This window comes from Phytophthora parasitica, assembly GCF_000247585.1.
Source record: "Phytophthora parasitica INRA-310 unplaced genomic scaffold supercont2.42, whole genome shotgun sequence".
Lineage (NCBI taxonomy): Eukaryota > Oomycota > Peronosporomycetes > Peronosporales > Peronosporaceae > Phytophthora > Phytophthora nicotianae.
Window position 1 is genome coordinate 301,008 of NW_008649028.1, and position 27,240 is coordinate 328,247.

General features: G+C 50.9%; 11 protein-coding genes across 12 annotated transcripts; 7 read left to right on the forward strand and 4 right to left on the reverse strand.

Annotated features, from left to right (window-relative positions):
• Positions 1 to 36: 36 nt before the first annotated feature.
• On the forward strand, positions 37 to 1,635 carry PPTG_14629 (hypothetical protein). The gene has a single exon (XM_008911560.1). The coding sequence runs from the start codon at positions 146 to 148 to the stop codon at positions 1,328 to 1,330; it is 1,185 nt and encodes a 394-aa protein (XP_008909808.1). The 5' UTR covers positions 37 to 145; the 3' UTR covers positions 1,331 to 1,635.
• Positions 1,636 to 2,839: 1,204 nt separating this feature from the next.
• On the forward strand, positions 2,840 to 4,510 carry PPTG_14630 (hypothetical protein). The gene has a single exon (XM_008911561.1). The coding sequence runs from the start codon at positions 2,973 to 2,975 to the stop codon at positions 4,167 to 4,169; it is 1,197 nt and encodes a 398-aa protein (XP_008909809.1). The 5' UTR covers positions 2,840 to 2,972; the 3' UTR covers positions 4,170 to 4,510.
• A 26-nt stretch (positions 4,511 to 4,536) lies between these two features.
• On the reverse strand, positions 4,537 to 8,914 carry PPTG_14631 (hypothetical protein). The gene has a single exon (XM_008911562.1). It carries the CDS (start codon positions 8,897 to 8,899, stop codon positions 8,072 to 8,074), a length of 828 nt encoding a protein of 275 aa, XP_008909810.1. The 5' UTR covers positions 8,900 to 8,914; the 3' UTR covers positions 4,537 to 8,071.
• PPTG_14632 (AGC/PKG protein kinase) lies at positions 4,997 to 7,975 on the forward strand (the record flags this gene model as incomplete). The annotated part of the gene is made up of 7 exons (XM_008911563.1): positions 4,997 to 5,287; positions 5,354 to 5,660; positions 5,734 to 6,599; positions 6,674 to 6,739; positions 6,813 to 7,022; positions 7,096 to 7,474; positions 7,554 to 7,975. The coding sequence occupies 7 exons, from the start codon at positions 4,997 to 4,999 to the stop codon at positions 7,973 to 7,975; spliced, it is 2,541 nt and encodes an 846-aa protein (XP_008909811.1).
• A 118-nt stretch (positions 8,915 to 9,032) lies between the features above and the next one.
• Positions 9,033 to 10,804, forward strand: PPTG_14633 (hypothetical protein). Its single transcript, XM_008911564.1, has 4 exons — positions 9,033 to 9,723; positions 9,794 to 10,019; positions 10,091 to 10,170; positions 10,261 to 10,804. The coding sequence occupies exons 1-4, from the start codon at positions 9,091 to 9,093 to the stop codon at positions 10,603 to 10,605; spliced, it is 1,284 nt and encodes a 427-aa protein (XP_008909812.1). The 5' UTR covers positions 9,033 to 9,090; the 3' UTR covers positions 10,606 to 10,804.
• PPTG_14634 (hypothetical protein) lies at positions 10,784 to 13,945 on the forward strand. Its single transcript, XM_008911565.1, has 2 exons — positions 10,784 to 13,638; positions 13,704 to 13,945. Exons 1-2 carry the CDS (start codon positions 10,869 to 10,871, stop codon positions 13,850 to 13,852), a joined length of 2,919 nt encoding a protein of 972 aa, XP_008909813.1. The 5' UTR covers positions 10,784 to 10,868; the 3' UTR covers positions 13,853 to 13,945.
• Positions 13,807 to 15,479, reverse strand: PPTG_14635 (hypothetical protein). Its single transcript, XM_008911566.1, has one exon. The coding sequence runs from the start codon at positions 15,404 to 15,406 to the stop codon at positions 14,018 to 14,020; it is 1,389 nt and encodes a 462-aa protein (XP_008909814.1). The 5' UTR covers positions 15,407 to 15,479; the 3' UTR covers positions 13,807 to 14,017.
• PPTG_14636 (propionyl-CoA carboxylase beta chain, mitochondrial) lies at positions 15,479 to 17,577 on the reverse strand. Its single transcript, XM_008911567.1, has 4 exons — positions 17,459 to 17,577; positions 16,059 to 17,389; positions 15,862 to 15,979; positions 15,479 to 15,780 (listed from the first exon to the last, which is right to left on the reverse strand). The coding sequence occupies exons 1-4, from the start codon at positions 17,498 to 17,500 to the stop codon at positions 15,643 to 15,645; spliced, it is 1,629 nt and encodes a 542-aa protein (XP_008909815.1). The 5' UTR covers positions 17,501 to 17,577; the 3' UTR covers positions 15,479 to 15,642.
• Positions 17,578 to 18,932: 1,355 nt separating this feature from the next.
• On the forward strand, positions 18,933 to 21,041 carry PPTG_14637. Of its 2 annotated transcripts, XM_008911569.1 has the most exons (3): positions 18,933 to 19,051; positions 19,119 to 20,563; positions 20,649 to 21,041. In XM_008911569.1, exons 1-3 carry the CDS (start codon positions 18,958 to 18,960, stop codon positions 20,649 to 20,651), a joined length of 1,542 nt encoding a protein of 513 aa, XP_008909817.1. In that variant the 5' UTR covers positions 18,933 to 18,957; the 3' UTR covers positions 20,652 to 21,041. The 2 variants fall into 2 exon arrangements, with proteins under 2 accessions (XP_008909817.1, XP_008909816.1); XM_008911568.1 differs by having other exon boundaries at positions 19,119 to 21,041.
• A 983-nt stretch (positions 21,042 to 22,024) lies between these two features.
• Positions 22,025 to 25,252, forward strand: PPTG_14638 (TKL protein kinase). Its single transcript, XM_008911570.1, has 2 exons — positions 22,025 to 22,765; positions 22,832 to 25,252. Exons 1-2 carry the CDS (start codon positions 22,666 to 22,668, stop codon positions 24,340 to 24,342), a joined length of 1,611 nt encoding a protein of 536 aa, XP_008909818.1. The 5' UTR covers positions 22,025 to 22,665; the 3' UTR covers positions 24,343 to 25,252.
• Positions 25,237 to 27,091, reverse strand: PPTG_14639 (hypothetical protein). Its single transcript, XM_008911571.1, has one exon. The coding sequence runs from the start codon at positions 27,020 to 27,022 to the stop codon at positions 25,331 to 25,333; it is 1,692 nt and encodes a 563-aa protein (XP_008909819.1). The 5' UTR covers positions 27,023 to 27,091; the 3' UTR covers positions 25,237 to 25,330.
• Between the last annotated feature and the right edge of the window lie 149 nt (positions 27,092 to 27,240).

Consider the following 27,240-nt stretch of genomic DNA (forward strand, 5'->3'; position numbering starts at 1 on the left):
TAGGTGCACAAAATTCTCTAGACGCAATCTTCACTTGGCTTTCGTAGGACAATCACACTAAGTACGAAACAGAGTTACACCTGATTTCCCACAAAAAAGACATCCATTCGACCAGCTCACACCCGAAGTATCCAAGCGGGGAAGAATGGGGCGCGACGACCCGGTGACGTATGCTGGCTGGGTGTTCAAGGAGGGCAGTCTCGTGCGCTCGTGGAAGAAGCGCTTCCTCGTATGCAAGCGTGCAGAGCTGGCCTACTACAAGAATACGGACGAGGAGAACCATGCGCAACTTTTGGGCGCTCTGACTGCTGCGCACATCGAGCGCCTGCCGGACATCACAAACGGGCTGCTGATCCACGGTACAGAAGGACGTCAACTCAAGATCTTCACAGACACTAAGCAGGAATGTGATCGCTGCTACGAGGCGATTATCAAATATTGCAGGATGCAAAACCCCGGAGACGATGCGCAGCAACGCGTGGGCTGGCTTGAGAAGGAAGGCCAGCACTTCCGCACTTGGAAGAAGCGCTACTTCGTGCTTAGTGGCACGCAGTTGACATACTCAGCCACTATGGGGGCTGAAAGATTGGGCGGTGGTAGAGTTATCGGAGCCAGAAGAGACCCCACTAGACCCTTCACATTGGCTGTGACGTTCGAAGGAGGACGAGAGATGCGAGTTGGCGGCAAGTCTGAAGTGGATATTGACGACTGGCACAAGGCACTACGACGTGGACTGCTGTATGCCCAAGAGCAGCGGAAGAGCCAACAAGGACGACCCTCGCTTGACGATGATCCGAGAAACGTCAGGGAGAGGGAGTTTGCGAAACGACAGGCGAACGCGAGTGCCGCTAGTGCGACCAGCACCGAAGTGACGGACGAAGAGGCGAGTTCGCTGTTTGGTGCGGCTCCTATTGGTGTGGATGACGCTCCACCGTCCTATGAGAGTATTTCGGCGCACAATGACGAACGTAAAACGGAGGCAGACAAGCCTGAGGACGGCGAGTTTAAAGAGAGCAACCCGCCGGAACTGTACGCTGCTAGCTCCTTCCGACGCCACATTGTGGTGGAAACTATGCCCGACAACACGGCCAGCTTCGTCGAGGTCGCGGAGGAGCGCGAGAGCGAGGACAATAATGAAAAACCGTACTCGCCCACGGCGCCGGGCACCAGCACGATCCGCCGCATGCGACTGGCTGAAAAGCTGTTGCAAGAAGAGCTGGAAGAAGAGCGTCGGGAAGCTATGATGAAGGAGAACACGATACTCATGCGCCCGCCCAGCAAGTCAGACGCTGAAAACCCCAAAGCTGCCTGCTGCTGCGTCGTCATGTAGGACGAGTCGAGAATTGATGCGGGGTCAGCTCGCGAATGCATGGAATATATAAACGCAAGTCTTCGTTCGTTGCTTCGTTGATTGTTGTTGTGGCTGCTGCTCAGCAGCCTGGGACAGCGGCGCCGCAAAAGTGTATATACCGACGACGTGTATACGTTGAAGCTGCCATAGCATAACAGCCGATTCCTTTTTCATATCATGAGGTGGCGTTTTCCTGATATTTGTGTTAAGAGCGACTGAACCCACCCAGGGTTTGTATTGATGTTTGTAAGCTAATGTGAAGACCGAATATTTCGAATGCTGGATTTTTTGGAGTTCTGTATACACTTCATAAACAGTCCGTATAGCCCATTTTTAGAGCAACATCTTCATTTCTGAAGCAACCACAAGAATTGCACGACCTTCGAATGTCGATATGCTTTGGCTAGTGATTTCAGCTACAGGAGCTAGCGCGTTTTTTAGATTTACTGTGGCGTGTATTTCAGCTTGTGCAGCTTTGAGACATATCGCCGGCAGCCATACATGTCGGTATCAGAACGACCTTTTCCATATGTCGCTGGATAGCGGTGGAGTCTATTGAAGGCGGACCTCATGGTGCACAGACGATCCCCTCGCTAGTAATCCCCTGGATTGAAATACTCCCTCAACAGCAATAAGTGGGCGGCTCCGTCTTTTCAAACCCTTATATTATTCCCTCTCACCCCTTAGTTATAAAATGGGTATCGTTATGAAATACATTAATAATCCTAACTGCACAAAGAGCATTATTGCTGCCCCGTCCGATCCACCGATGAAGCCTATCTATTTAACCACTTGGACGTGACTTGAGGTTTAGGATCACGGAGAAGCGTTCTGCCTTCAGTCTAATTGCCTCATCGGTGACAGTACCACCCCCTCTTTTTACACCTGGAGACCCAATTGGCAAGGAGCTTAGAATGGCGCACCGTGTGCCGCAATTTGTGGCCAAATGCGAGACCGGGGGTGACTCCAGCACTTTTCTGTGTGTATAAATAGTTACTAGATCATTGCCTGCGATGGAACCAGAGGAAAATCGTAGATTCTGCTAGCTAGCTCTGTTTGGGACAAAGTAGGGATATGAGCTTGGTGCTAGCATACTTGTACAGCAGCCATTGAGTGTTGGTGAGTTTGAGACGGACTGGCTGGGCTAGAGGGGATGGTATCTTGGTGTGGCGAGGCAGACCTGGTAATAGGAGAGGAAAACGCCAGTAACGAGCTACATCAATTGTCTCCATTAGTAAATTTTGTGCACTGCTCCAAGCTAAAGGTACTCTGATCCATTTTTATGGTACATTCATGGATTGGAATACCCTTAGACAGGAATAAGCAGGGCTCAAAAGGCTATGACTGCCGAGGGGATCGTCTGTAATGGGAATCGTGGCTGACGCCATAGCGAGACATGCAATGCGTCCCTTTTAGTATACGCATATCCGGTTATTGCCGGATACCTAAGTATTTTGAGTAGATTTTCGCGTGCGGAAAAAAGAAAAAAGTGCGGGAGGGGCCTCCTTCCAACAGTCAAGCTATTCACGCACATTCCAGCGCTTCCCCCTTTCCGAGTCAATCGCAACAGCTACGGGCGTGTTCGCAGTGCTTATTGCAACAACAGACCACCAAACAGACCATGGCGCTCAACGGCATCGACGGCGAGTACTCCGGTTGGGTGTACAAGCAGGGCTCGCTAGTCAAGAACTGGAAGAAACGCTTCATGGTGCTTAGTGGACGACAGCTAACTTACTACGACACGTCCAAGTTGGTCCCTACAGTCAAACCCAAAGGCAGCTTCCAGGTCATCACTGTGGAACTCAGTACAGACATTCAGAATGGACTGCTGGTGCACGGCCGCGGCGGCCGCGTGCTCAAACTCTACACGGCGTCGGCCGAGGCCACCAGCGCCTGGTACAACATGATCCTGGACGCCACCACAGCGACCCCGCAGCAGTTCGTAGCTGCGCCTCCCGATCGCTTTTCAACTTTGTCGGCTGCCAACTCTAAACCCGTGGATCTGGACGATGAGATGGAGCTTTTGGACCGTCTTGAGTCTCTTCCGCTAAGTGAAAGCGGCAGCGAGCAAGTGACACACTCAGGTTGGCTCAAGAAGGAAGGAGCTCGTGTAAAGAGCTGGAAACGCCGGTATTTCGTGCTACGTGGGAACGCTCTGTCTTACTTTAACTCTGAAGACACAGGAGCCGCCGCTAAGGGCTACGGCCATGTGAAAGCTGTGGAGGTGAATGGCACAGTGACCAACGGCCTGGATATTTCGTTCGATAACGGACGGATACTGCGAGTCTCGGCCAAAAACAGCGGAGATATGGAACTCTGGCTCTGCAAATTGAGCGACGCCATCGAGGCCGCAAACACGGAGATGAACAACGTGCGGCAGTCGCTAGCGGCTCGCAACTCGTTCCGATCCTCGTCGATAGGAGGACCTTCGCCGACAAGAATGAAGCAGCAGCAGAGGATCCAGCAATACAACAACAGGAACGCTGGACTCCCGATGCGACACTCACTGGCGTCCGTGCCGTCGAAGCCCAGAGGATCAGTGGCTGAAACGCCCGAGATGCCGCAGCGACGTACAGTGTACGAGAAACGGTCGTCATCGTCTCTGGACGACTCGTACATTTCGTCGGGTCTGTCATCGCAGTTCTCCTCGTCCAGCTCCTACAACCACTCGAACTCGTTCCCGGATGGCTCGGCACCGGTGGCAAGGCCGAACGGGCATACGAATGGCACAACCAACACGCAAAGCTCATCGAGCTCCACATTCTTTGACAGCGACAGCGAGTACGACAGTGATGACAGCGAAGGCGACTGGATTTAAGGCGGCTTGACCACGAATGCGTGACCATACAGACATACCGTGATGATCCCATTTTCCGACGCGGATGATTCCACCAAATCGGTCAGATATCAGCGCAATTTTGGAGCGGACTATGCGCAACCTCCCGACACACACCACATTGTTGTGTGTCAGTGTATTGAATGCCGGGCCACCGTTTGCGAGCCCTGGGGTCTTTGTTTGTATCACTACACGACCAACGCGCCAGAATAAGTCAACGCAGACACCTTCGGAGCTGTAGCTTTGATTTTGCTTTTCTAGTGCGTCCTCGTGACCCCTTCCTAACTAATATGAGAACTTTTACTAGAATCTTTTGTAATCAACATCGGTGTAGGCCAACCTTGCGATTGTTTGTAGCAAGTCAATAGGACTCCATGCGACGAACGCATGAGCCCAAGTACAGTGTTGTTGTCTATTGTGAATCGAGTATTTTCACGTAAACACAATTTACGCCTAGCATCAAGCCTCTACACCGGCGTCTTGTCCTCTATTTCGGGCATCAGGCATTCCTATATAGCGCAGACACGACCCGTTGGAAGACTGCAGCAGCACGCTTATCATCACGAGGACGACAATATATAAATACTACGGTAACATCTGTGATCTTGCATTCGTTCTGTGGGAAAGCTAAGCAGTACCGGCCAAATAAAGATCTTGCTTGTCTTGAGGTGTGAATGAACTCATCTGCATTTGGACTCGAGCTCTGCGTCCCGCTTATAGTTCACTTTGAGGTTGGGATCAAACAGACTCCGTGGAACATCCTCTTTAGCCTGTTTCAATCGTGACAGCAAGGTGGCTTACTGTCAACGATGGGTGCTGCAGCGTCGGCGTCGCCACGAGAAAATGAATCGGACATGACTCCGCGTACCGCCGGGGATCTCGCCTTGTTCGGTGCGATCCAGCGCGAGTATGATCAAATGGCGATAGAGAATCTTGGCAATGAAGTCATCTTCGAGCGTATGAAGCAGATTTGCAAAACAGCTTATGCTCCTCGAGACCCCAACGCCCCAAGGTCGACACCTGCCATTGGACGTGGGCTTCATCGGCGTGCATCCGACCCTCATCGAAAGAAGCGCGAAGTCGTGTACTCGAAAGGCCTGGTACGATTTGTCGTCTATCACCATTCACAGAGCAGTCGGGAATGCTTACACACTTGTGCGTGTTAGGATATGACCAGAGATGTACTGCCCAAGCGACAATCGGAATCAAAAACCCCAGAGTGCGCTGCCATGCTTAAAAAAGCACTTCAGTGCGTCCTCTTTACCGACTCCAGCGACGAAGAAATGGATCGACTGCTTTTCCTCATGAAGAGAATCAAGGTTGAAGCCGAGCAAAACGTGATCAAGCAAGGCGATCTCGGCGACCAGTTCTATGTCGTGCACTCAGGATCGCTCGAGGTCATCGTCAACACTGCCGTTCTCGGATATCTGAAACCGGGAGATCACTTCGGCGAGCTGGCACTCATCTATGACGGTAAGGCTTGATCACAACTGTTCCTCACTTTAATCTCTCAACCTTACTCGTGTCCCCCTCGTGAAATGTTCAGCTCCTCGTGCAGCCACCGTACGCGCTGCAACGAACTCGATTTTGTGGACACTCGACCGTGATGAGTTCCGTATGATGCAGGCTCGGTCGTCCAGTGATTCGCTCGTGAAACGCGCCAAGTGGTTGCGTCAGGTTGAAATCCTCGCCAGTCTATCTGAGCGACAGCTTGCTCTGTTAGCAGGAGTCTTGAACGCTGTGATCTACTCAGATGGCGAGATGATCATCAAGCAAGGCGACGTGGGAGACACCTTCTTCATTGTGGAGGAAGGCAATGTATCCTGTCAAATGGAAGGCCCTCGTGGCTTCAAAAACTCCGACGCGATGAGGACCGAGCTCGCTATCTTGGGTCCAGGCGACTACTTTGGTGAGATGGCACTGCTTAGCGACATGCCCCGCAATGCCAGTATTTACGCCAAAGGTAGTGTAAAATGCCTCAGTCTTGGGCGACAGGAATTCGACTCTATACTTGGCCCACTCACCGACGTACTGGACCGCAACAGCCGCATTCGCATACTGCGTACAATTCCAGCGTTTGCGACCAAGTCTCAAGAAGCTCTCGAGTACGCTGTTTCGCAGCTTGAGATTAAGGCCTACCAAGACTCTCAGTGCATCTTCCGACAAGGAGATATCGCAGTGGCTTTCTATATCGTCAAATCTGGATGTGTCAAACTCATCAAGAAGCGCCAGGACGGCAATAACAATCTCGTGACCGAAGAAGTTTTGCTGAAAGCCAACGATACCTTCGGCGGAGAAGTGTTCGAACAGGCTGACACGTACACTTGCACAGTCATATCAGCGGGTCGATCCCAGTGCCAGCGGCTCAAAGTGTCCTCTCTCGCTCGGTCCGGCTCTCGTCAGTTCACCCAGGTAATTCCCGCACGAATCAGTGATGAAGGTGCCAAAAGCCGACTAACCTTTGTATTTTCGTTCTCGTGTTTCAGCGCGTGAATATGGGAGAACACGGACGAATGAAAAGCTGCACTCTTGCGTTGGACGATATTCAAGTGGTGAGTCTCCAATTGCCAAATTGGCGTATCGGTATCTTGTACCCTGACTTTATAAGTGGCTTCGTTTCCACAGGCCGGCGTGTTGGGTGAAGGTTCCTTCGGCAAAGTCGTTATGGTCCATGCACTCGTGGACGGCGCAGAGGAGCAGCCAATGGCTCTCAAGATCATGGCCAAATCTCACATTATCGAGTCGGACCAACAAGTCCAAGTCATGCGCGAAAAGCAGGTTCTGATGACAATTCCGAAACACCCATTCATTGTAGACCTGTACGCCACATATCAGGTACGTACTGGTCTACCCCGTTGCATATCGATCGCTAAAACCTGAAACTAACACGGCCACTTATTTGCAACAGGACGCGAATAACTTGTACATGCTGATGGAGTTGGTTCAAGGTGGTGAGCTCTTTACGCTTCTTCACAACGAAGAGTTCATCGAGACTGTTGATGAGTCGTCCGTCCGGTTCTACTCGGCAAATGCACTTCTCGGCCTACAGCATATGCATCGATATGACTACGCATACCGAGACCTCAAACCCGAAAACTTGCTGATCAGTCGTGAAGGATACCTGAAGTTCGTCGACTTCGGCTTCGCCAAGAAAATCCCATTCACAGTTATCAACAGCGACGGCAATGAAGAAGTTCACTCGCGCACTTTCACTCTCTGCGGTACGCTAGAGTACCTCGCACCCGAATTCGTCCTCAACACGGGCCACGACATCGCCGTAGATTACTGTAAGTTCCTCCACCTCCAATTCATTCCATCATCACGATCAAATATTAACATCACTGTGGACTGCTTTGCGTATTGTAGGGGCGCTTGGAATCCTGATCTACGAGATGTTGGTCGGCTACACACCGTTCGGCACTGGCGATGGTGACACCACACAACTGTTCCGCAACATCGCCATGATTCGAACGGGAGCCAACTCGGTGGACTTTCCATTTCATCTTCAGGAAAACTGCCCACACGCTTGTGATCTTGTGCGCCGTTTGCTGCAAGGAGACCCCACGAAGCGTATCGGCGTAGGCATCAATGGCGACCAGGAGCTGCGGCAGCATCCGTGGTTCAGCAGAATCGAGTGGGACAAGCTCTACAGCATGTCACTGGAACCACCTTACCTACCACCCCTCAGCGGCAAGTATGACATCTCACTGTTCGAAGGTGAAATCGGAAACCGAGCCAGAGATCGAGCTTTTGACGGCCAAGGAGATGAATACTTTGTCGGCTTCTAAACCAACACCGTTGCCACGACTTGTTTGTGCCAGGGCAAACGAGTAGAATAGAATAACTTAAAAGTTTCCGCGACCAAGAACACGGCGCTTGCGTCTTCAAACACTGGCACTGGATGGCTCCTCCAAATCTCCATGCCCTTCATGCTGTCTAATGACACGACTAATTGATCGCAGCCTTGCCGCAATTTCACGCTGGACCTCCCGCGTTTCCTGATGAATCTGTAATATAGCTTCCATTTGCTCCATTGGGTCTGGAGTTAATGGAGGTAAGCTCTCCATCCCAGGCACCATAACCATTTCAACCGTCGTCTGGTGTTGTGCAGAGTGCTGCGGCCTAAGACGTCGATTCTGGTGTTGCGGGTCTGGTATCAGCCCTGTTTGCTCTCTCGTTCTGTCAATAATTTCAATAAACTCGCGGATCTTGGCGCGTTCCTCTTGTAATTTCCGTTTAGCAGGTGTAAGCGCCTCCTTCTTGGACATTTCTTGGGCATCTTTGCCCTGCTTGGGTGGACGTTGTGCCCTCGCATTAATTTCGCTGCGTCGATTTCTAATAAGTTTGAGAAATTCCGCATAAGTAGGTCTGGGCTCATCAGGAGCACCACCCTCTTTTAGGAACTGCAGGTAACTCTGCTGTATAAGCTGTTGAGTCTCGTGTTTGTCCGGAATCCGGCCAAAGTCCTTCGCGTATTGAGCATACCGTTGCAGGCTCAGTAACTGTAGCGGTTTACTAAAGCTCTTGCGCTTGAACCGCTGCGTAGGGGTTGTACCAGGCCTCGGTCGCTGACTGGGCAGCTGCTCCTGTCTCTGGTTCGGCACCAAGCTCATGGAGCTAGTCGTGTGCGTAGCATAGCCCAGATCCGCGAAGGTTTCGTCGTCCAGCGCCGCCTTCCAGGGCAGATCGAGCTCCACGTCTTCCTCGCCCATCGCACTTGAATGCGGAAATCGAAGAGTGATGGTCGAGTGAGGTTAACCTTTCTTTAACTGCTTCCCATTGGCTGCAATTTACAACCTTTTTAATCCAATAAAATCTCTGAAAGGCATTTGCACCACACGTTTTCCTTTGTCCAGGGATCCAACGAGGTCATAAGCGAATTAGCGTCGAGTCGACACTGATAATGCAGCGTATGATGGCGATGCGACTGCGGCTGCTCCAGCGCCCTGTGCGCATGGCAGGCCAGAGCAGTGCGGCCTTCTCCACCAAGAAGCCCGAGTTCTCGGACATCGTGTACGGCCAGGATACTGGCGTGCGCACCGTGCAGTTCAACCGCCCAGAGAAGCTCAACGCGTTGACGCTCCCCATGACGATGCACTTGACGCAGCGTCTGCACAAGATCGAGGCCAACAAGACGGTGAATGCCGTCGTGTTTTCTGGTAACGGTGGCAAGGCCTTCTGTGCTGGCGGCGATATCCGCGCGCTGGCCGACAATGGCAAAGATCCGGCTACTCGCCACGTCTCGCTTGACTTCTTCCGTCACGAATACCGCCTCAACTACCTCTTGGCGACCACCGAGAAGCCCATTATCTCCTTCCTCAACGGCGTCACTATGGGCGGTGGCGTGGGTCTGTCCATGCACGGCAAGTTCGTCGTGGCCACGGAGAAGACGCTATTTGCTATGCCCGAGACAGCCATTGGCTTCTTCCCGGACGTCGGTGCCTCGTACCTACTGCCGCGTCTTGGACGCCGTCTCGTTGAGGGTGAGGACTACGTTGCCGACGTGCCCAAGTCGCAGGCGCTCAAGGGCCAGGGAGTAAGTTGCAAGTTTGGGAGAAAAGGTATCTTTGCGATAACTCTAATGAATTCTTGTGTTGTGATTCCAGCTGGGCACGTATCTTGCGCTGACGGGCGAGCGTCTTAAGGGCCATGAGGTTATTGGCCTGGGACTTGCTACGCACTACTTGCCTACGAGCGAGTACGAGACGCTGGTGCACCACCTGACGGGACTCGAGTTCGAAGACCACGTGCCTCAGGAACAGCGCGATGAGATGATTCACGAGGCTCTGGAGGAGCTCGAAACGGACGAGGCCTTCCAGGAGATCGACCCGGGTGAGTTGGGATTTGAGGAAAATGAGGTTGAAGTTACAAGTGCTTACGTCACGTTCTTTGTGTTGTTCCAGAGTACCTCGAGACGGTTGAGTCTGTGTTCGGTGCTCTCAATGAGAACGACACCATGGAAGGCATCTACGAGCGTCTGGAGGTGAGCTTTATTTATTTATTTATTTATTTTATTCAACAGTTTTTTTTTTTCCCTAACGAATATCACGCTTTTTTTTTTAACTATGAGCAGAAGCTCAACACAGAGTGGTCGCAGGAGACCCTGGCGACGTTGAAGAAGATGTCACCGTTGAGTCTGAAGGTCACATTGGAGCAGATGCGACAGGGTGCTGTGAAGACGTGCGCTGAGTGCTTCCAGATGGAGTACCGCATCGCTACGCGTATGATGGAGAACCCGGACTTTTTCGAGGGTGTGCGTTCGGTTGTTGTGGACAAGGACCGTAACCCGAAGTGGTCAAAGCGTGACATCACCAAGGTGACAGCCAAGGAAGTGGAGGCATTCTTCAAGCCGCTGGACAAGGATCAGGAGCTGATTCTGTACCCGTCCTCGACCGCAGTAACGGAGAAGAAAGAATAAGACTCATCGCTCAGAATGTCATTAAACCTTCAGCTAAGCGCGAGGAACTTCAACAAGGAACCAAAAAGACAAAGCAGCTCTCTCAGCGATATATGCAGCATTTATTCACCACGCTTGTGCTAAGAAAAGAGCTCATCTATCTCTGCTCACTTCTTGTTGTTTACAGGGCTATTTTCAAGGGTATTTCGTATTTTTAGTGCTAATTCTCCCGGCTTCATCCACGAAGGTACTCATAGCCTGGAACTAAGGGCCTGCTGAGCAGGATGATGTCGCCAGGGGCGTTCGAGCGTACGCATAAGCGCCACGTGACGGATATCATTCGAGTAGCGCTTGAGCGGAAAGGTGTCATCGGCTTTATCGACGTTCACGACGGAATGACGCTTCTTGAGGCTCGCACGCTTATTTGGGAGAATGTCGAAGATGCGCCGGCCGAGTTTCAATTCGTTCTGGATGATGGCGTCCCTGTTAGCGCACGACAAGAAGGCACTCAAAAGATTGCGTACTTCTATCCGATGGTGAGAATTCGAGAGCTGCATGCTCGACGAGTACCAGCCCCTTCCCCATTATCGTCACCACACCGATTAACCAGTACTGCGACGTCTGTAGCAAGTACTAACCTGTCATCTGGCTCGTCGGAAAAGGTATGTGTGCGTACAGCGTCCGGAGAAGAATTCCACGTGTGGATAACCGAGGACTACACATTTCAGCAACTACGACGCGACGCCGCTCGATATTGGAATATTCCTGCTGGTGAAGTCGCATTAGTAGATGGAGAAGGATGTTTGTGGCCGGAGCAAGCCAAGATCCTCTCATTAATGAGCGTGGAAGAGCTTCACAACCATGGAATCATCCTCGAATACAAAGGAGGCACAATCGTGGCTAGAGCTACAAACGGTGTCAGTCTTAAAGATGCTATGAGTGCTGCAGCAGGCGGGAAAGATAAACGACCAGGCACTCGACGTGCGATTTCGGCTTCAACTTTCGCATTATCACTACCTCAGCCATTAGTTAGTCAATCAAGTTCTTCGTATACGTTGCGACGGTCGTTGTCAGCGACAGATCCCGACGTAACTTCTGCTGAATCGATGCTCTCACCTTCTGCTACGAGTCCTGTCGAAGAACTTTGGCGAATTTTTACGTTCTACTGCGTGAATGGAGACAGTATGGAACTGGAGTGCCTGAAAGCTCATCAATTCAACAAACTACTACGCGATTCACGAGTCTTTGGAGGGCATTTAACACCAGCGATGGTCGACATTATTTACACCTCGGAAACCAAAGGGAAACCTCAAACATCCGGCAAGATGAACTATGAGGAATTTCTCAACGCGCTCGTGAAAGTGGCTCGAGCAGCTCATACGAAGGGGAATCGAGCCAACTCCTCCAAGCTCTTGTGCGACAGTGACGAGGAAGACGAGCTGTTCCAGAAACTGGTCATGGACCAAATCCTGCCTTTGGCGGCTCGGTGGCCAACGGACACTTGGTCGCAGCACACGCAGCGGCTACGAAGACCTGAACTCGTGTCCTTTATGTCGAAATTCCTTGAGCCGCTCGTTGACATGTTCATGTTCTATGCCAAGAGCTACAACACAAACGTATCCGGGGTCAGGGAATTCTACATGTCATACGCTGACTACCAGAGATTTATCAACGACTTTTGCTTCGCCAATCTACAGCTCTCAAGTGTTGAGGCTGCACACGTTTTCCTGGCATCTTGCTCAAGTCCTCCCTTTCACGGAGCCCTATTTGACGCTGCAGCAAGTAGTGACAAAACTCAAAATGCAGATTGCAATGAATCAAGCTCGCAAACCGGAGAAAGTGTGTCCAGTTCAACGGGAGTTGGTTGTAACACTGGCATAGCATCAATTCAGCGCATTCTCGAAAGTGTTGAAGGCGCTGTGGCCTACACATTTCCTCAAAACCAAGTGGGGCGAATGTGTATGGGAGTATCCGCGTTTCTCGATGCTCTGGGACGTATTGGGCTTACAGCATTCTCGAAGACGAGATCGCTCAAGACAATCCACTGCGTAAAGGGGGTATTTCACCACCTTAGTCGAGGATTGACACGATCGCGAGTGCTGGAGATCCTGAAAAATCACGGATCTACCGCGATGCATGCCACAAAGTTTTATTCGGGAAGTGTAGCTTTCTGCAACAAATTCCTCGATATGTGGCGATATGAGGGTTCACCAGATTATCTGACACTTGACACTACGATCGGGTACCTTGGTTCCCCGGATGCAAAAACGATGTCGTCCACAGTACCATTAACTGTCGGGGTTTCCACTGGCACCGAAGCTATTGTTTGCAGTACTGGGGCTCCATTTGTCGGTAATACGTCTCGTCGGGTCCTCTCAGCCCCATTTTCATCAAATTCGCTTTTCAACGACAAAAATGTACCAAATTGCAGTGGGCGCGGACGTGAGGCTCTTGATCGGCTTGTGCGGAATGCATTCTTACGCAATGCTATCACCGCTAATGAGCAAAATGTGAGCTTCGAGTTCACAAGCAGAACCCCCTCCAATGAGATGTCAGTTGAACAAAATATCGATTTTAGCAGAACAACGGACCCACCTCTTGATAGTTTGCTCATCGCTGACGAGATTGAGGAAGAAGAACGCGTGGCAGAGCCAGCCCCTGACACTGCAGCAGCCAAGAACCCGGACAGCAAATTAAGTATTTCGCTTGAGATACCGGCGATCGACACGAGGCAAGCAACACCCCCACGAAGCCCAACGGTACAACTGCGAACGCATACACCACCTTTTAAGGCTCCTCTGCGCCAAGAAGACGAGAAGGTTTTCTTCGAGAGTATTCTCCTGAAAGGCGGTGTCTTCAAGAAGTACGGCCAATGGGGAAAACCTCATCGACGATTTGTATGGTGCTCGAAAGACTTCGACGAGATCTACTGGAGACCTCTCAACAAGAAGAGCAGTCTTACAAAAGATGGCATTGCAGTGAACTCGATGATATCAGTTCTGCCTGGAAATTCCGCCCGCACGCGCTACGCATTCATGAAGCACTTGTCCGAAGGTAAGTTCCCATTTACAACCAATATGTTTGTGATGATGCTAACTTAGCTGCTTTGTTGGTCACAGATAAGGCAATCGGGCGCTGCTTCTCCGTTGTCGCGGAGGATCGACGTCTCGATCTAGAAGCAGACTCAGAAGCTACACGCGAGTTATGGACCAGTGCGCTTGTGTTCCTGATGAGGGAGCATCATTCACGTGCAGGCAGAAATACCTAATTTATTAGACATCCTGGAAGCACAAAAACATTAACCGTTCGGTACCAAGTAAAGTAAAATGATTTCTTGAATCTCTTCGCTTCCTACACGAACAAGGAGTCGATAAAATCAATTACCAGCACTCGGACTTACATCTTCAGTACCTGGTACTCGCTACTTCACAGCTTAGTCGGTCTTGAGGCACTTGTCGAGAGATGAGAACTCCGAGTAGAAGGCGGTAAACCAATCCATCGTCTTTACAAGGTCCTCCGTGCCGCACATTTCACGGATGCTGTGCATACTCAATTGAGCGAGACCCACATCGATCGTGCGGATGCCCGTGTTCGTCGACAAAATGGGGCCGATAGTCGAACCGCATCCAGTGTCCTGACGCACCACAAATTCCTGAATGTCCACGTTGTGGCGACGAGCAAGCTCCTTCATCAAGAAGCAGGAAGTGCCACTAGTGGCGTAACGTTCGTTGGCATTGTGCTTGATCACAGGTCCAGCATGCAGAGCGGGACGGTGGTTCTGCTCGTGTCTGTCACTGTAGTTCGGGTGCACACCGTGAGCCATGTCAGCAGATACCATGAACGACTTCCTGGCCGCAGCACCGCACAGCTCGCCCTGGGCCACACGCTCCGCTACAGACTGCATGAAGTTGGATCCGGCACCCATAAGCGACTGAGATCCCACCTCTTCGTTATCAAACAGCGCTGCCACACGGACGTTCTCATCGTTCGCGAGGTTGTCCAGCGACTTGATCAGCGACTGCGTGGCGAGCCACGAGCAGCACAAGTTGTCCAGTCTGGGTGAGAAGATGAACTCCTCGAGCACACCGCCGACGTTAGCTCCCTGGGTGTCGAACAGACACAGTTCAAAGTCGCAGATCTGGTCGATCTTGACGTCCAGCTCCTTGGCGATCAGCTGCAGCAGCACGGAAGCGTGTTTGGACTTGGGCTGGTCCTTGCCGTCGGTGGTGGCCTCTAACTCAGCGCGAGCGGCAGAAGCGATCACCGGACGCAGGTGGGTTTCCTTGTTGAAGGTGAAACCCTCCGCTACCTTGCGGTCCAAATGGATCGCGAGCGTGGGGATACGCATGATGGGGCGGTTTACGAGCAGCAGCTTCGACTTGAAACTCGAGTCGCTCTCACGCACAATGACGCGGCCGGCGAGACCCAGATCGCGGTCGAACCACGTGTGGAAGAGACCGCCACCGTACGTCTCGACGCCCACCTGGAGCCAGCCCTGCGACTCAATGTTGGATACAGGCTTGACCTTGAGGCATGGGCTGTCCGTGTGCGCGCCGATGACGTGGAAGCCATTGCCGCGCTGGTATTTGCCGCCGACGGCAAAGGCGATAATGGCAGACTGGTTCCGCGTTACGTAGTACTTACCGTTTGGCTGCACGGCGTCCTTCCACGAGTCCTCCTCTCGCAGCTGCTTGAAGCCGGCAGCAGTGAGGGCCTGTACGGTCTCGTAGACGGCGTGGAACGGGCTCGGACTATTGTTGATGAACTGCAGGAACGCGTCCACGGTTTGCGGGGTGCGCGGAGACAGAGTTAGCTTGACCATGGTGAATGATAATCCAGAGTGATTGTCTTGAGCTTCACGAAGCGGATGCGGAAGTGATGAAAGATCGGCACGGACAGAAGTGACCGTTTCATATTTGACGGGGATATCGGTTCAAGAAGGAAATTAATTATCGAGAGCGAACTGACTTGATAAAAGATTTCGGCAAGTCGTATTGTAACGGGTTATAATGTTTGAGGCGACCTGTAGACGGATGAGTGTATGTGGCCGAACCGCGCTTACAGCGGGATGTTGCCGTGCTTCTTCCACGGGTTCTTCACGTCCTTGGTCTCCAGAACATCGAGATCCTCGCAGATGTGGCGACGAGTGTTCACAGGCTCGATGATGTCGTCCACGAAACCTCGCTGGGCCGCGACCTTCGAGTAGAAATTGACAATGTACACGACGTCAGCAAGCTCGTGTTGCAGGTACAACAATGCAATCAAGATTAAGCATACCATGGGGTTAGCGAACTTCTTCTCGTAGTCAGCAGTGTTCTCCTCCACGTTCTGGCCGCGGAAAATGATTTCCACTGCGCCCTTGGCTCCCATCACGGCGATCTCAGCCGACGGCCACCTGCAATGTATCATAACAACAACAAAAAATCGTGTGTTAGTGCAACCAAACTCAGCTAGCCAAGTACAAAGTCACGTACGCGTAGTTGATGTCACCACGGAGGTGCTTGGAGCTCATAACGTCGTAGGCTCCACCATATGCCTTTCGTGTAATGATCGTGATCTTGGGTACCGTCGCTTCAGCGTACGCGTACAACAACTTGGCGCCGTGACGAATGATCCCACCGTATTCCTGGTCCGTCCCAGGCAGGAAACCAGGAACATCCACAAGTGTCACAATAGGGATGTTGAAGGCGTCGCAGAAGCGCACAAACCGCGCGCCCTTGACAGATGAATTGATGTCCAGACAGCCAGCAAGCTCCATTGGCTGGTTAGCAAGAATGCCCACCACACGGCCCTCCATGCGGCCGAATCCAACAATGATGTTCTTGGCGTAGTCGGGCATAATTTCGAAAAAGTCGAACGAGTCCACGATCTGGTGGATAATATCCTTCATGTTGTACGGCACGTTCGGGTCTGGGGGTACAATACTCTCGAGCGTGGGCACGGGGCGGTTGCGGTCGTCGTCGGACGTCCGCACAGGCGGCTTCTCCTTGTTATTAAGCGGCAAGAAGTCGAAGAAGCGACGCATCTCACGAATAGCCTCCACATCGTTGTCAAACGCGCAGTGTGCCACACCAGAAGTCTTGGTGTGTGTAGCAGCACCACCCAGTTCCTCTTGGGTGACCTCTTCATTGGTCACAGTCTTCACCACATCCGGTCCAGTCACAAACATGTATGACGAGTCACGGCACATGAAGATATAGTCGGTCATAGCAGGGGAGTATACTGCGCCACCAGCACAAGGCCCCATGACCATCGTGAGTTGTGGAATGACACCAGACGCCAGGACATTCAGCTGGAAGATGTCAGCGTAGCCAGCCAGCGACGCCACACCCTCTTGGATACGTGCGCCTCCCGAGTCATTAAGTCCAATCACGGGCGCTCCCAACTCCATTGCCTTCTGCATGATCTTGACGATCTTTTCAGCGTACGTCTCCGACAAACTACCGCCGAAGACGGTGAAATCCTGGCTGAAGACGAAGGTGAGACGGCCATTGATGAGTCCTCGGCCAGTGACAACACCGTCTCCGGGGTACTGTTGCTTCTCCATGCCAAAGTCAGAGCAGCGGTGCGATTTCAGCATGTCATACTCGCGGAAAGTGCCCTTGTCCAGCAGCAGCTCGATGCGCTCGCGGGCCGTGAGCTTCCCCTTCTCGTGCTGCTTAGCCACGCGCTCAGCACCGCCACCTTCGAGTGCACGCTTGCGAGCCTGCTCCAACTCTTCTTTGAAGGCCAGTTTGCGGGCGGCGGGCGTGAGGATCGGAGAAGCCGCTTCATCCACCAGTGCACTCATCCATCGGGTCTGGAGCTGCGGATATTGCACCAATCAAATGTAAGTCATACTGTGCAAAGTTGGATACAGAGGGCGCACACATACAAGGGGCTGGCGCAGCACTCGGAGACGTCTAGCAGCCAGCATTGACTCTAGAAGAGGTGGCGACGTTCACAATGGTCACAGGAATCGAAAGTGACGGTCTCGGATCTCCATACGCTTCGACAAGTTCAAGTGCGGGTCGAAAATGACTTGGTTTTTATAAGAATAAATTTGACCCGTTAACCCATGGGTCGGTACTTGCAGAAAAGGTGCGACGATGCCATCGGTCAACGCAAGTTGAAGTTGCCCTGCCATGTTTTACATGAATTGCTGCACACCGGCGGCATCGAGAGCGCAGCGAACCGGATTGTGAGCGCCGGACGTAATGTAAACTGCGCTACTTGGACCAAGTCTTGGCCAGGTGTCATGGTATTGATAGTAGCGCCTCCAATTGCAATTCTTGTCTGCAATGCTCACTTCACCCGCGCAACAAGACAAGGCAGAATGGACGAAGAAGTTTTTAATGTCAGCACTGCGTCACTTACTCATGTAACAATCCGCTTGGTGATGGTGAACGATTTCCCGTTTTTCAGCAAGCCTGTGGTTGTCGTGTACGCGGCATGCAATGGCCACGTAAGGTAACAGAACTGAAGGCTGGAAACTACTTTCGTACCAAATACTTCGAAGTATACTTTACATACTTCGTGGGAGGCAGAGCAAGCCATCTAGGCAATGTTGTGAAAGACGACGCCAAGTGTATTATGAGGTTAAACACATCTTGAGGAAGTTGTGGAAACCGGCGGGCGCTTCGATCGCTTCTTTAGTAAATGAATATCGAGGCTCGAGGGCTGTTTTCAGTCCTCCGAAGAAGGACTCTTTGGAGGAATGCAGTGTGAAGTGCTCACTGAGTGAGTTAATAAGTTTGACGGATACAGGTCGATTTTGTTTTAATTGTTGAATGATGAACATACCCGGGGCTTCAAACTAAATACTGTTCATGCAGATCTCGAATGGTCGAGTGAACTCAAATCTATCAACTCTGGAATATCGCTTTTCCAACCTTCATGAGACAAGGTAGGGCCCGTGGCTCACCACGAACTTCACTTTTATTTTACGAATGTGCGCACACAGATCTCACGACGGTTGTAGACAAGGTTCACTGTGGAATGCCAAGACGACTTTGTTGACAGTAAGCGGAAAACCCAAAAATCCCCGAATGATAAGGATTGAAGGTTAGTAATCACTCCGTTAGACGTTGCGATGCATTTTACTACTTAAGGAAGCCTTTAGAGGCGAACACAAACCAAGAACGGGCAAAAGACTGCGGCAAAATAGTGTACAATGTACACTGTACATATACGTGTACTACATGTGCATGTAAACATTGTGTCTTTCCAGTACTACAGTAGTACACAGCACTGAAGAGACACGTAGGCTTTGCACCCTTTGTTAGGCGGCAGAAATCCTTGAAGGAACTACGTTGGTGGCTGAGGAAATTACGATGCATCTTCGAGGTGCTCTAGTCACTTGCGCTTTTGCAATCCAGTGCCAAAGCCTGCAAGATGGCACCGCAGCAGCAAAGTCACCGCCGCGCAAATTGGTTTCAGTTGCTTGTCCTTTGTCTGTCATGTTCCATAGCGATATCCCAGACCGTCGGTAAGTACTTCAGCCTATCAAACTCATTCCGATGCCGACGTATCTAAGCTGTTCTTGCTGATTTTAGGCGATGATTCCTCTGATGCAGGGTCTAACAACAACAGTGCTAGCTCACCGAGTACGACGTCGTCTGCTACAACGACGCCAGCCACGTCAGTGCCTGTGACTACATCCCAACCATCTACCACTGCGCCGACGATATCACCCACAACAGAAACGCCAACGACAACTACCAATACGCCCACTGCAAGCACAGTATCATCCTCTAGCTCAGCTTCCGAGACATCAGCACCGACCCCAACGACAAAAACACCAGCTACTACATCATCACCAACATCGACAAAGACAGCAGCTCCATCGACTTCATCAACAACGGCTCCAAGTGCAGCAGTTGACACAGATACTTCGTCATCTACTTCTGCAACAGCAGCGCCCGTGGTGAAACAATACAACTCCTCAACATTACCACCCGGTGTAAGCTCAAGCGTACTAAACGGCTCGGATCTCATCAATGTCGAAGTCACCGAGACAACGCTGGGAAACGGAAGCACGTCGTTCGACTACGTGATCGTCACTAGTTCCGGTGAAACGGAGAAGGTGATCGTGTTAAGGCCTGATACAACGGACCCAACCAGCAACAACAGTGAAGACGCATCAGACCAGTCTGGTAGTTCTCTATCAGACAACAACACATCGACGTCTTCCGGTTCCCTTGGACTCGGAGCGGTCATCGGGACCATCATCGGAGCTCTCGTACTCCCGCTAGCGCTGACAGTGCTCCTGATCACTCGGCGTCGCCAGAAGAACCAGTCTAACGATGAGTCCTCCAATGCCTTAGCTGAAATCGAGAAGCAAATGCAGCTACTCGATCGAGAACAGTCGCAGATCGACACTGAGTACGACGAATCCACCAGAACTCTTGGCTACTCACAAGTGCCTGGACCACTTTCGGGTAGTAGACGATACCGAGGTACCTTGTGGGAGCACCCCGTGATAGTAGCGTCGAGGATTCCAATCGAGCACATCGAACTGGGAGAAACCATTAGTCGCGGAGCTTTCGGTTTGGTATATCGCGGTCGATTTCGAGATCAAACCGTAGCAATTAAGACGTTGTTACCGGAGAAGCGCAAGGACATGGGTCATATTCGGGTGTTTCTGTCTGAGGTGAAGCTCATGGCTACCATGGAGCATCCGAACATTGTGCGGTTTATTGGCGTGGCTTGGGAGTCGTTGAGCGAACTGTACTGTGTGTCCGAGTTCATGAGTGGTGGTGATCTACGCTCCTTATTGCAGAACTACCTAGCTACTGGTGCACCCCAAGGCATGAACCCCAGTAAAATACAGATCGCTTACGACGTGTCGTACGCTTTGACGTATTTACACTCACTGGAGCCTGTGGTGCTGCATCGCGATCTAAAGTCACGCAATATTCTGCTGACGGAGTCATTAACTGCTAAGCTCACGGACTTTGGTACCTCGCGTATCCGTTCCGATGGCTCCATGACTTCGAACGTGGGTAGTTCACTGTGGATGGCACCTGAAGTGATGATGGGGCGACGCTACGACGAAAAGGCTGATGTGTTTTCTCTGGGTGTAGTGATCTCGGAGCTGGATACGCACGAATTACCGTATTCGCATGTCAAATCAAGTAACAACAAAAAGGGTCGCCCTCTTCCGGATACAGCGGTGCTTCAAATGGTATCAATGGGCAAACTCCACGTTCGTTTTTCTCCCTTCATGGATCAAGACATACGCCACTTCGTTGAACGCTGCGTTAACGTGAGTCCTTGTGAACGCCCGACAGCCGCCGAGATTCTTTACTATTTGCAAGTGCTGATTCGGGACCGACTGTATTGACTTGTTATTTGAAATGTGTTGAATATTACGGAGTCGGTGACTGCGAGACCAAGATCGTGTTTGGAAAGACCATTGCTTAGAAACATGCTGCACTTGAAGGGGGTGGGCTTTTTGGCTGGGCACATGGGAGTGCATATCCACTCACACGGTGTGGAGGAGCACAACTGCTTCGACACAATAATCCGATACAAAATAGCTGTTAAGTACCACAAGTTTGCACTGGTAAACTCTGCGTGGCTAGCTATCCTGCCCTCGAAAGCTGCAAGCCTCCCCAGTCCAAAAAACCTGCACTTAGCAACTCCAGGAGTGGCAAAACTGAGCTATTCGAGGCCCATTGGAAGTTCAATCGATAGATCCTGTGCCGTGTTAAACGGAGTTGACTATTAAACTTACCATCTCATAGCACGAAGATGCACTGTTTTTTATAATATAAATTTGGTTTCTTATTATGAGACTGAAGAAACCAAAGTTTGCGCAGATTTCTAAAGCGATAGACGAAGTTTTAGGCTCGAACAGTGTGCTGTTAACACATGTAAGAGTGGATTATTTCTGCTCGCTGGCTGAATTCAACATTCGAGAGAAATGAAGACAACATTTTTTCATCTGGCTTGGCACAAATAAACAGCTCATATGCAGAAAACCCCTGAGAATTTTACCCCGTAATATCGTCCTCGGTGGCTTGCTAGTATGACTAGGTTCTCCAAAAAGCGACGGAGCTTATTAAGCTGTTACACTTACGGTAACAAGGTTTCCTCCACCGATACTGGTAATTTGAACACCAAACGATCGAAAGACATTTCGTTCTGTACAGCCTTCTTTTGTCGAGCTTAGCTCTTTAATCACGTCATTATTCTCTCATTTGCCAGGGATTACATGTACATAGGTTTCAACCGTGGTAAAGTTGCCGAAGTGGAAGGAATAATACACGTAGTAACCAAAAGCGGCCAGGCCGGGGATTCGGAAACGTTCCGGTACGAGTTCGCTTTTCTTCAATGCCTTCGTGTGGACTGAATAAACAAAACGATGCACAAGTTGTACAGTACAACAAGGAGATCGTTTCTTAGATACGCGATGCGTATCGTTTTTATGATCCAACCGTCAGTGGCAAGTGAAGATAGTATGTTGTCGTCTGTATTCCACAAGCCAAGAGCAGGAGACCCTCGACGCAGCTCGGAAGTCGTATTTTTCTGTGCTGTTAGAACCTGTGGCTTTGTGACGATACAAGGCGGTTTCAGGTCAACTGGTGATTTGAAGAACAAGGCCAATTTTTGCTGGAATTACTGTATTGGATGCAAGGTGGTGATATCTGACTCAGTTGAAGCTTAGATGTACCTTGACGTTAGCTGCAGACGCTCGCGGCCTTCCATAGCGGTAGTGTAAGGAGAGACAATAGACGTGGGCTGCATACTGGCAGTCGCCAGCGCTGAACGACTAGGTGAATGGGAGGTGAAGGCGAAGGATATACAATGCAACAGTCCACCCATTTTTGTTGAAATCGCCGCTTTCAATAAATTGGAGTGCATTCAAATCGAGTTTGAACCGTTGTCGTCATCCAGATTTTCACAAGTTTGCAAGTATGGATACTTGTATCCATCCCTCCTGAGCTTAGGCACCCCTGCAGCTGTGAAGTACCCATTGTAGCCTGGAGTTGGCCTACTCTCCATGGCGAAAGAGAAGTTGGTGCACAGTCACCAATCCCCCTCGTCCGGTAAGGTGCTCACCGAATTTCGGTCCGGAACTCTATCGAAGAAGACGCCATGGTGTATTCATCGCAGCGAAAGCGCTATGGCGGAACCTGGTGGTGCTGTATCGCGATCCTTTGTTTGCCCTTCACCGTGGTGATCGCCCAGACAGGCAGTAAGTTTTCTTTTACATCAGATTCTGGTAGAATACGCGAGGTCTAATTTACTGCTCATAACGTAGGCGGAAGTGCTTCCATCGCGATTGACCCTACTGATTTACCCAGTACAACAACTCCAGAACCCTTGACGTTAACACCCCAGCCGTTGACACCCGAGACTCCTACACCTCAACCACTGACACCAGAGCCTTCAACTCCAGAAACGACTTCTCCAGCAACAACATCGCCAGCTACCAGCTCGCCGACGCCAACATCTCCTACGCCAACATCTCCGACCCCAACATCTCCTACTCCAACGACGAATACGCCAACAATCACTCCCTCGCCACCCGCTGCAACAACTCGGACACCTGGCAATAACTCGACGTCGGCTCCGGATCCTGCAACCAGTTCATCAACTAGTAGTTCAGGATCTGATGCCAACAATACTTCAAAGTCTTCAAGTTCGTTAGGTCTCGCGGAAATAATCGGGATCGCCGTGGGCTGTGTAGTTTTGATGGTCTTGCTGATAGTGTTCTTCATCGTACAGCGACGACGGCACAAGAACCAGTCTAGTGAGGTGGACGACATTTTCGAGTTGCCTATCGCTAGTAAAAACGCACAGTTACTGGACCCAGATGATATGGAAAATAGGGACACGTCGAGATCGACAGGGGGTTCCATGCCTGAAAGGAGCCAATACCGAGTTACATTATCCGAAGACCCAGTGATTCTAGCGTCACGAATCTCCACTGACGGCATCGAGTTGGGGGCCATAATCGGTCGTGGTGCCTTTGGTGAAGTGTGCCGTGGACGCTATCGAGGTCAAGATGTGGCCATTAAAGCGCTGGTTCAGGAAAGACGCAAAGACATGGAGTATATTGAAGCCTTTCTTTCTGAAGTGAAGCTTATGGCCACGATGGAACATCCCAACATCGTACTGTTCATTGGTGTAGCGTGGGAGTCACTAAGCGACTTGTGCTGCGTGATTGAGTTTTTGCCTGGTGGTGATCTGCGTACACTATTGAAGGAATATCACGCCAGTGGTATGCCACAAGGAATGGACGCCAGTAAACTGCAAATTGCGTACGGAGTGGCACATGCATTGACATATTTGCACTCGTTAGAGCCCGTAGTTTTGCATCGAGATCTCAAATCGCGAAATATTCTATTGACAGAATCGCTGACTGCTAAGATCACGGACTTTGGGGCGTCACGAATTCGATCGGATGCTACTATGACGTCAAATGTGGGGAGTTCGTTGTGGATGGCTCCGGAGGTTATGATGGGCGAGCGATACGACGAGAAGGCTGACATCTTCTCTCTTGGTGTGGTGATTTCAGAGCTGGATACACAGGAGCTGCCGTACTCACATGCCAAGGAAGGTAACAGCAGGACAGGGCACCCTCTTTCGGATACAGCAGTGCTTCAGATGGTGTCGATGGGCAAACTACGCGTTCATCTTTCCCCGGCAATGCACCCGGAAATGGTTCAGTTTGTCCACCGATGCGTGAGTCTGGATCCCCATGAACGTCCAGCTGCTGCGGAAGTGCTGTACTACTTCCAGGTAATGACTCGAAACAGGCAATATTGAGTATGATTTACTGAAAAATAATAGTTGTTCGGTACTCCATCCGCTGCTGATGGCGAATCCAACTCGATGAAAGCGTCGACGCCAGCGTTCTCACCTTTAGGCCGACGGAGTGCTCCTGTGTGCCGAGCATTTGGTCGGTGAGTGGAAGATCGCCTGCTTGGTACACCCTTTTCAGTGCACCACTCGACTCCACCATGCTTGTAGCACTTGATGTTCCGCTTTACGGACCCTTCGTACGAGCAACATTATGAGCGAAACAAAGTCCTTAACCTGGACTTGTTCTAACACCCAGGATGCGAGCAGCGTTTTGCCTCCTCCATGAACGAAATACTTGCCTTTCGAACGTGCATTCTGGTACATTCAGAGCGGGGGTACACTTGGGATTGCCATGCCTAGCGCATAGGCCTCTTGACTGTGTTCTTTTCGTGCATCCTGACTGAGCACACTTTTTCCCACCACCATGTTTCCAGCATCTGCCCCTTGATGTTGCCCTCTATTAATACTCGCACTCCGGGTACGTGCAAAGCTCATACTCACCATGTGCATTGATTGCACAAGCCTTTCAAGACAACCCATTTGTTGTAACCAAGAAAGGGGCAACACTTTCTTCCGCCCTTAGAGACTGCACGAGCAGTTGCTGGAGTTTCCTTTGCCTCCAAGGCACTGGGAATGGAACCTTCACTTTCAGTTAGCGATTTCCCCCGTTGCATTATCACTCCATCCGAAGCCAGCGACGCAGCATCCTTCCTGAACAAGAAAGAAATGCCAGCCGAAGAGTTCTTTTGATTTATCACTGACGAAAACCTTGTCAACTGTAATATCCTTGGGAGGTTAACTTGATTTTTTGGGTCGTGATCTGGATTCTATGCATTTTGCGATAATTCCAGCATTATCGAGCATTCTGTCGGCAAAATAAGCCCCTTGTTTTTTATACTATATTAAAGAAGTCAAAGTTATGAACTACAAGTAGTACAAGGTAAACGAAACGTTAACATCCACTGCCACCGGCAATTCTCAAACAGCTCGTAGAGTCAAAGAGACTGAGAATGTTGGTCATCAGCGACCACGCCAGCGAAAAGATAAGGTAGCTCATTGTCAAAATGCCGAAGAATTTGCTCTTGCGGTTTTGCCTCTGCATTTCGTGCACGTCCTCCTTCTGCTTCGGCAACCAGAACACAGCACCAATTGACAGCAAGTTGAACGCGTACGCAATCAGATGCGTGTACGTGACTTGCGATCTCACGTGATGGTTGTCCTGCTCAATGAAGGATCGTTCGATGTCGAAATATCCGTCCACAGATTTGGTAATTACAGTGGCAAACGGGGTTCCAACGGATTCGGTTGTGACTCCTAAGCCGAGAAGAGTGGCTTCAAAACCCTTTTGGTTACCAATTTCGAGGATCAACAGTTGAGCGACGTAGTCGGCAGCAGCGAAAGGAACCTCACCCACCAGAGGAACTCCCAGCCAAAACCACTGACTACGGTACACGTTCCAGATCGTGAGCAAAGTAGGAATAGCGTCGATGCAAACAACGCAGACCTCACAGACGATAATAATGTATCGCCAATTCCAGTGCAGACCTCGCTTCTTAATCAGGTAAGTACCGCTTATTGTTAGGAAAGCGGTGAGCATATTGGCGATCCCCGAGTTGAGCGGCTCCACTTTTGCCCAGTCACTTTGAATCACACTCGACGCCGTCACTGTGATCTGGGAGAACACGCTGAAGCAGAAACGGAACGCAGAGTATCGGTAGATGACTTCTTGCTGGAATACATCGTAAAGGAACGGAAGGATAGGCATCTGAGCGCGTTCGTTCTTCACCTCTTGGACGCAGTACCACGAGAACGGAATCGTGAGAAATGAAGCTGCAGCGCAGACCCACATGACGGCGTTGAATCCCATCGTCCATGAGAAGGTGCCACCGTAGTCTTCACCGTTCAGCCCAATGCCCGTCATGAATGAAGATACGACCATAAATACGTAGTGGATCACAATCACATCACCAATGAGAGTACCACGAGTAGCTTCCGGTTCACGTTGCGAGGCGTCCATTAGTGCTCCGTTGAATCCGCTATAAGCCATGACGGAGCCAAAATTCGCGATCATCATTAGAATAATGAGCTTGACACCGCGACTTGGAGCGTCTGCATTCAATGTTGCAAGTTGCTCGGGCGTCATATCAACTAGCGCAATATCGGACAGTGACGGGTCTCCGTAGTAAGGATCTCCTAGAGGTAGCGCCGCCATCAAAAGACAGGAGATGAACGAGAGAGACCAACCGATGATCATGTACGGCCGACGCCGATATCCGAAGATCGGACAAGTGTCGGTCAGCATGCCCGTGAAGATCCGAAGAGCACGTGGGAACGTCACGAGCGCTGTAGCTGTTGCAACCAAAGTGGTCGACATGTGCAGGTAGTTATTTAACACGGAGTAGATGACGCCACTGACTGTGCCGTAGACCGTTCCGACAGCCGCGATATGAGTCAACATACCCAGGTTCTCCCAGCTGTAGGCTGACACAGATCCATTGGCTGGACGTAGACTGCCATCTTCCAATTGAACTGGGTTGTTTGGAGACTTCAGCTCGTCGTAACTTGTCGGATATGCGGATCCATCGTCGGGTTTAAGCTTCGGGAGACTCTCGACGGAGACGCGGTCGGTCAGGTACTGCACCATAGCGGGTCGATGGAAATTGAGAAGTGACTAGCTATCGCGACTGGGAAAATCGCGGTATATGTATAGCTCTGCAGTGGAATGTGTGGATGTATGTGCAACAAGGGATCCGAATCCCTCGGTATCCTGCAATATCGACAGTGCATACATATCGTGATTCCACGATGGTGTGATCATCTTCTCAACGTATATTATAGCCTTCGTTCCGCGTGTGCCGGGCT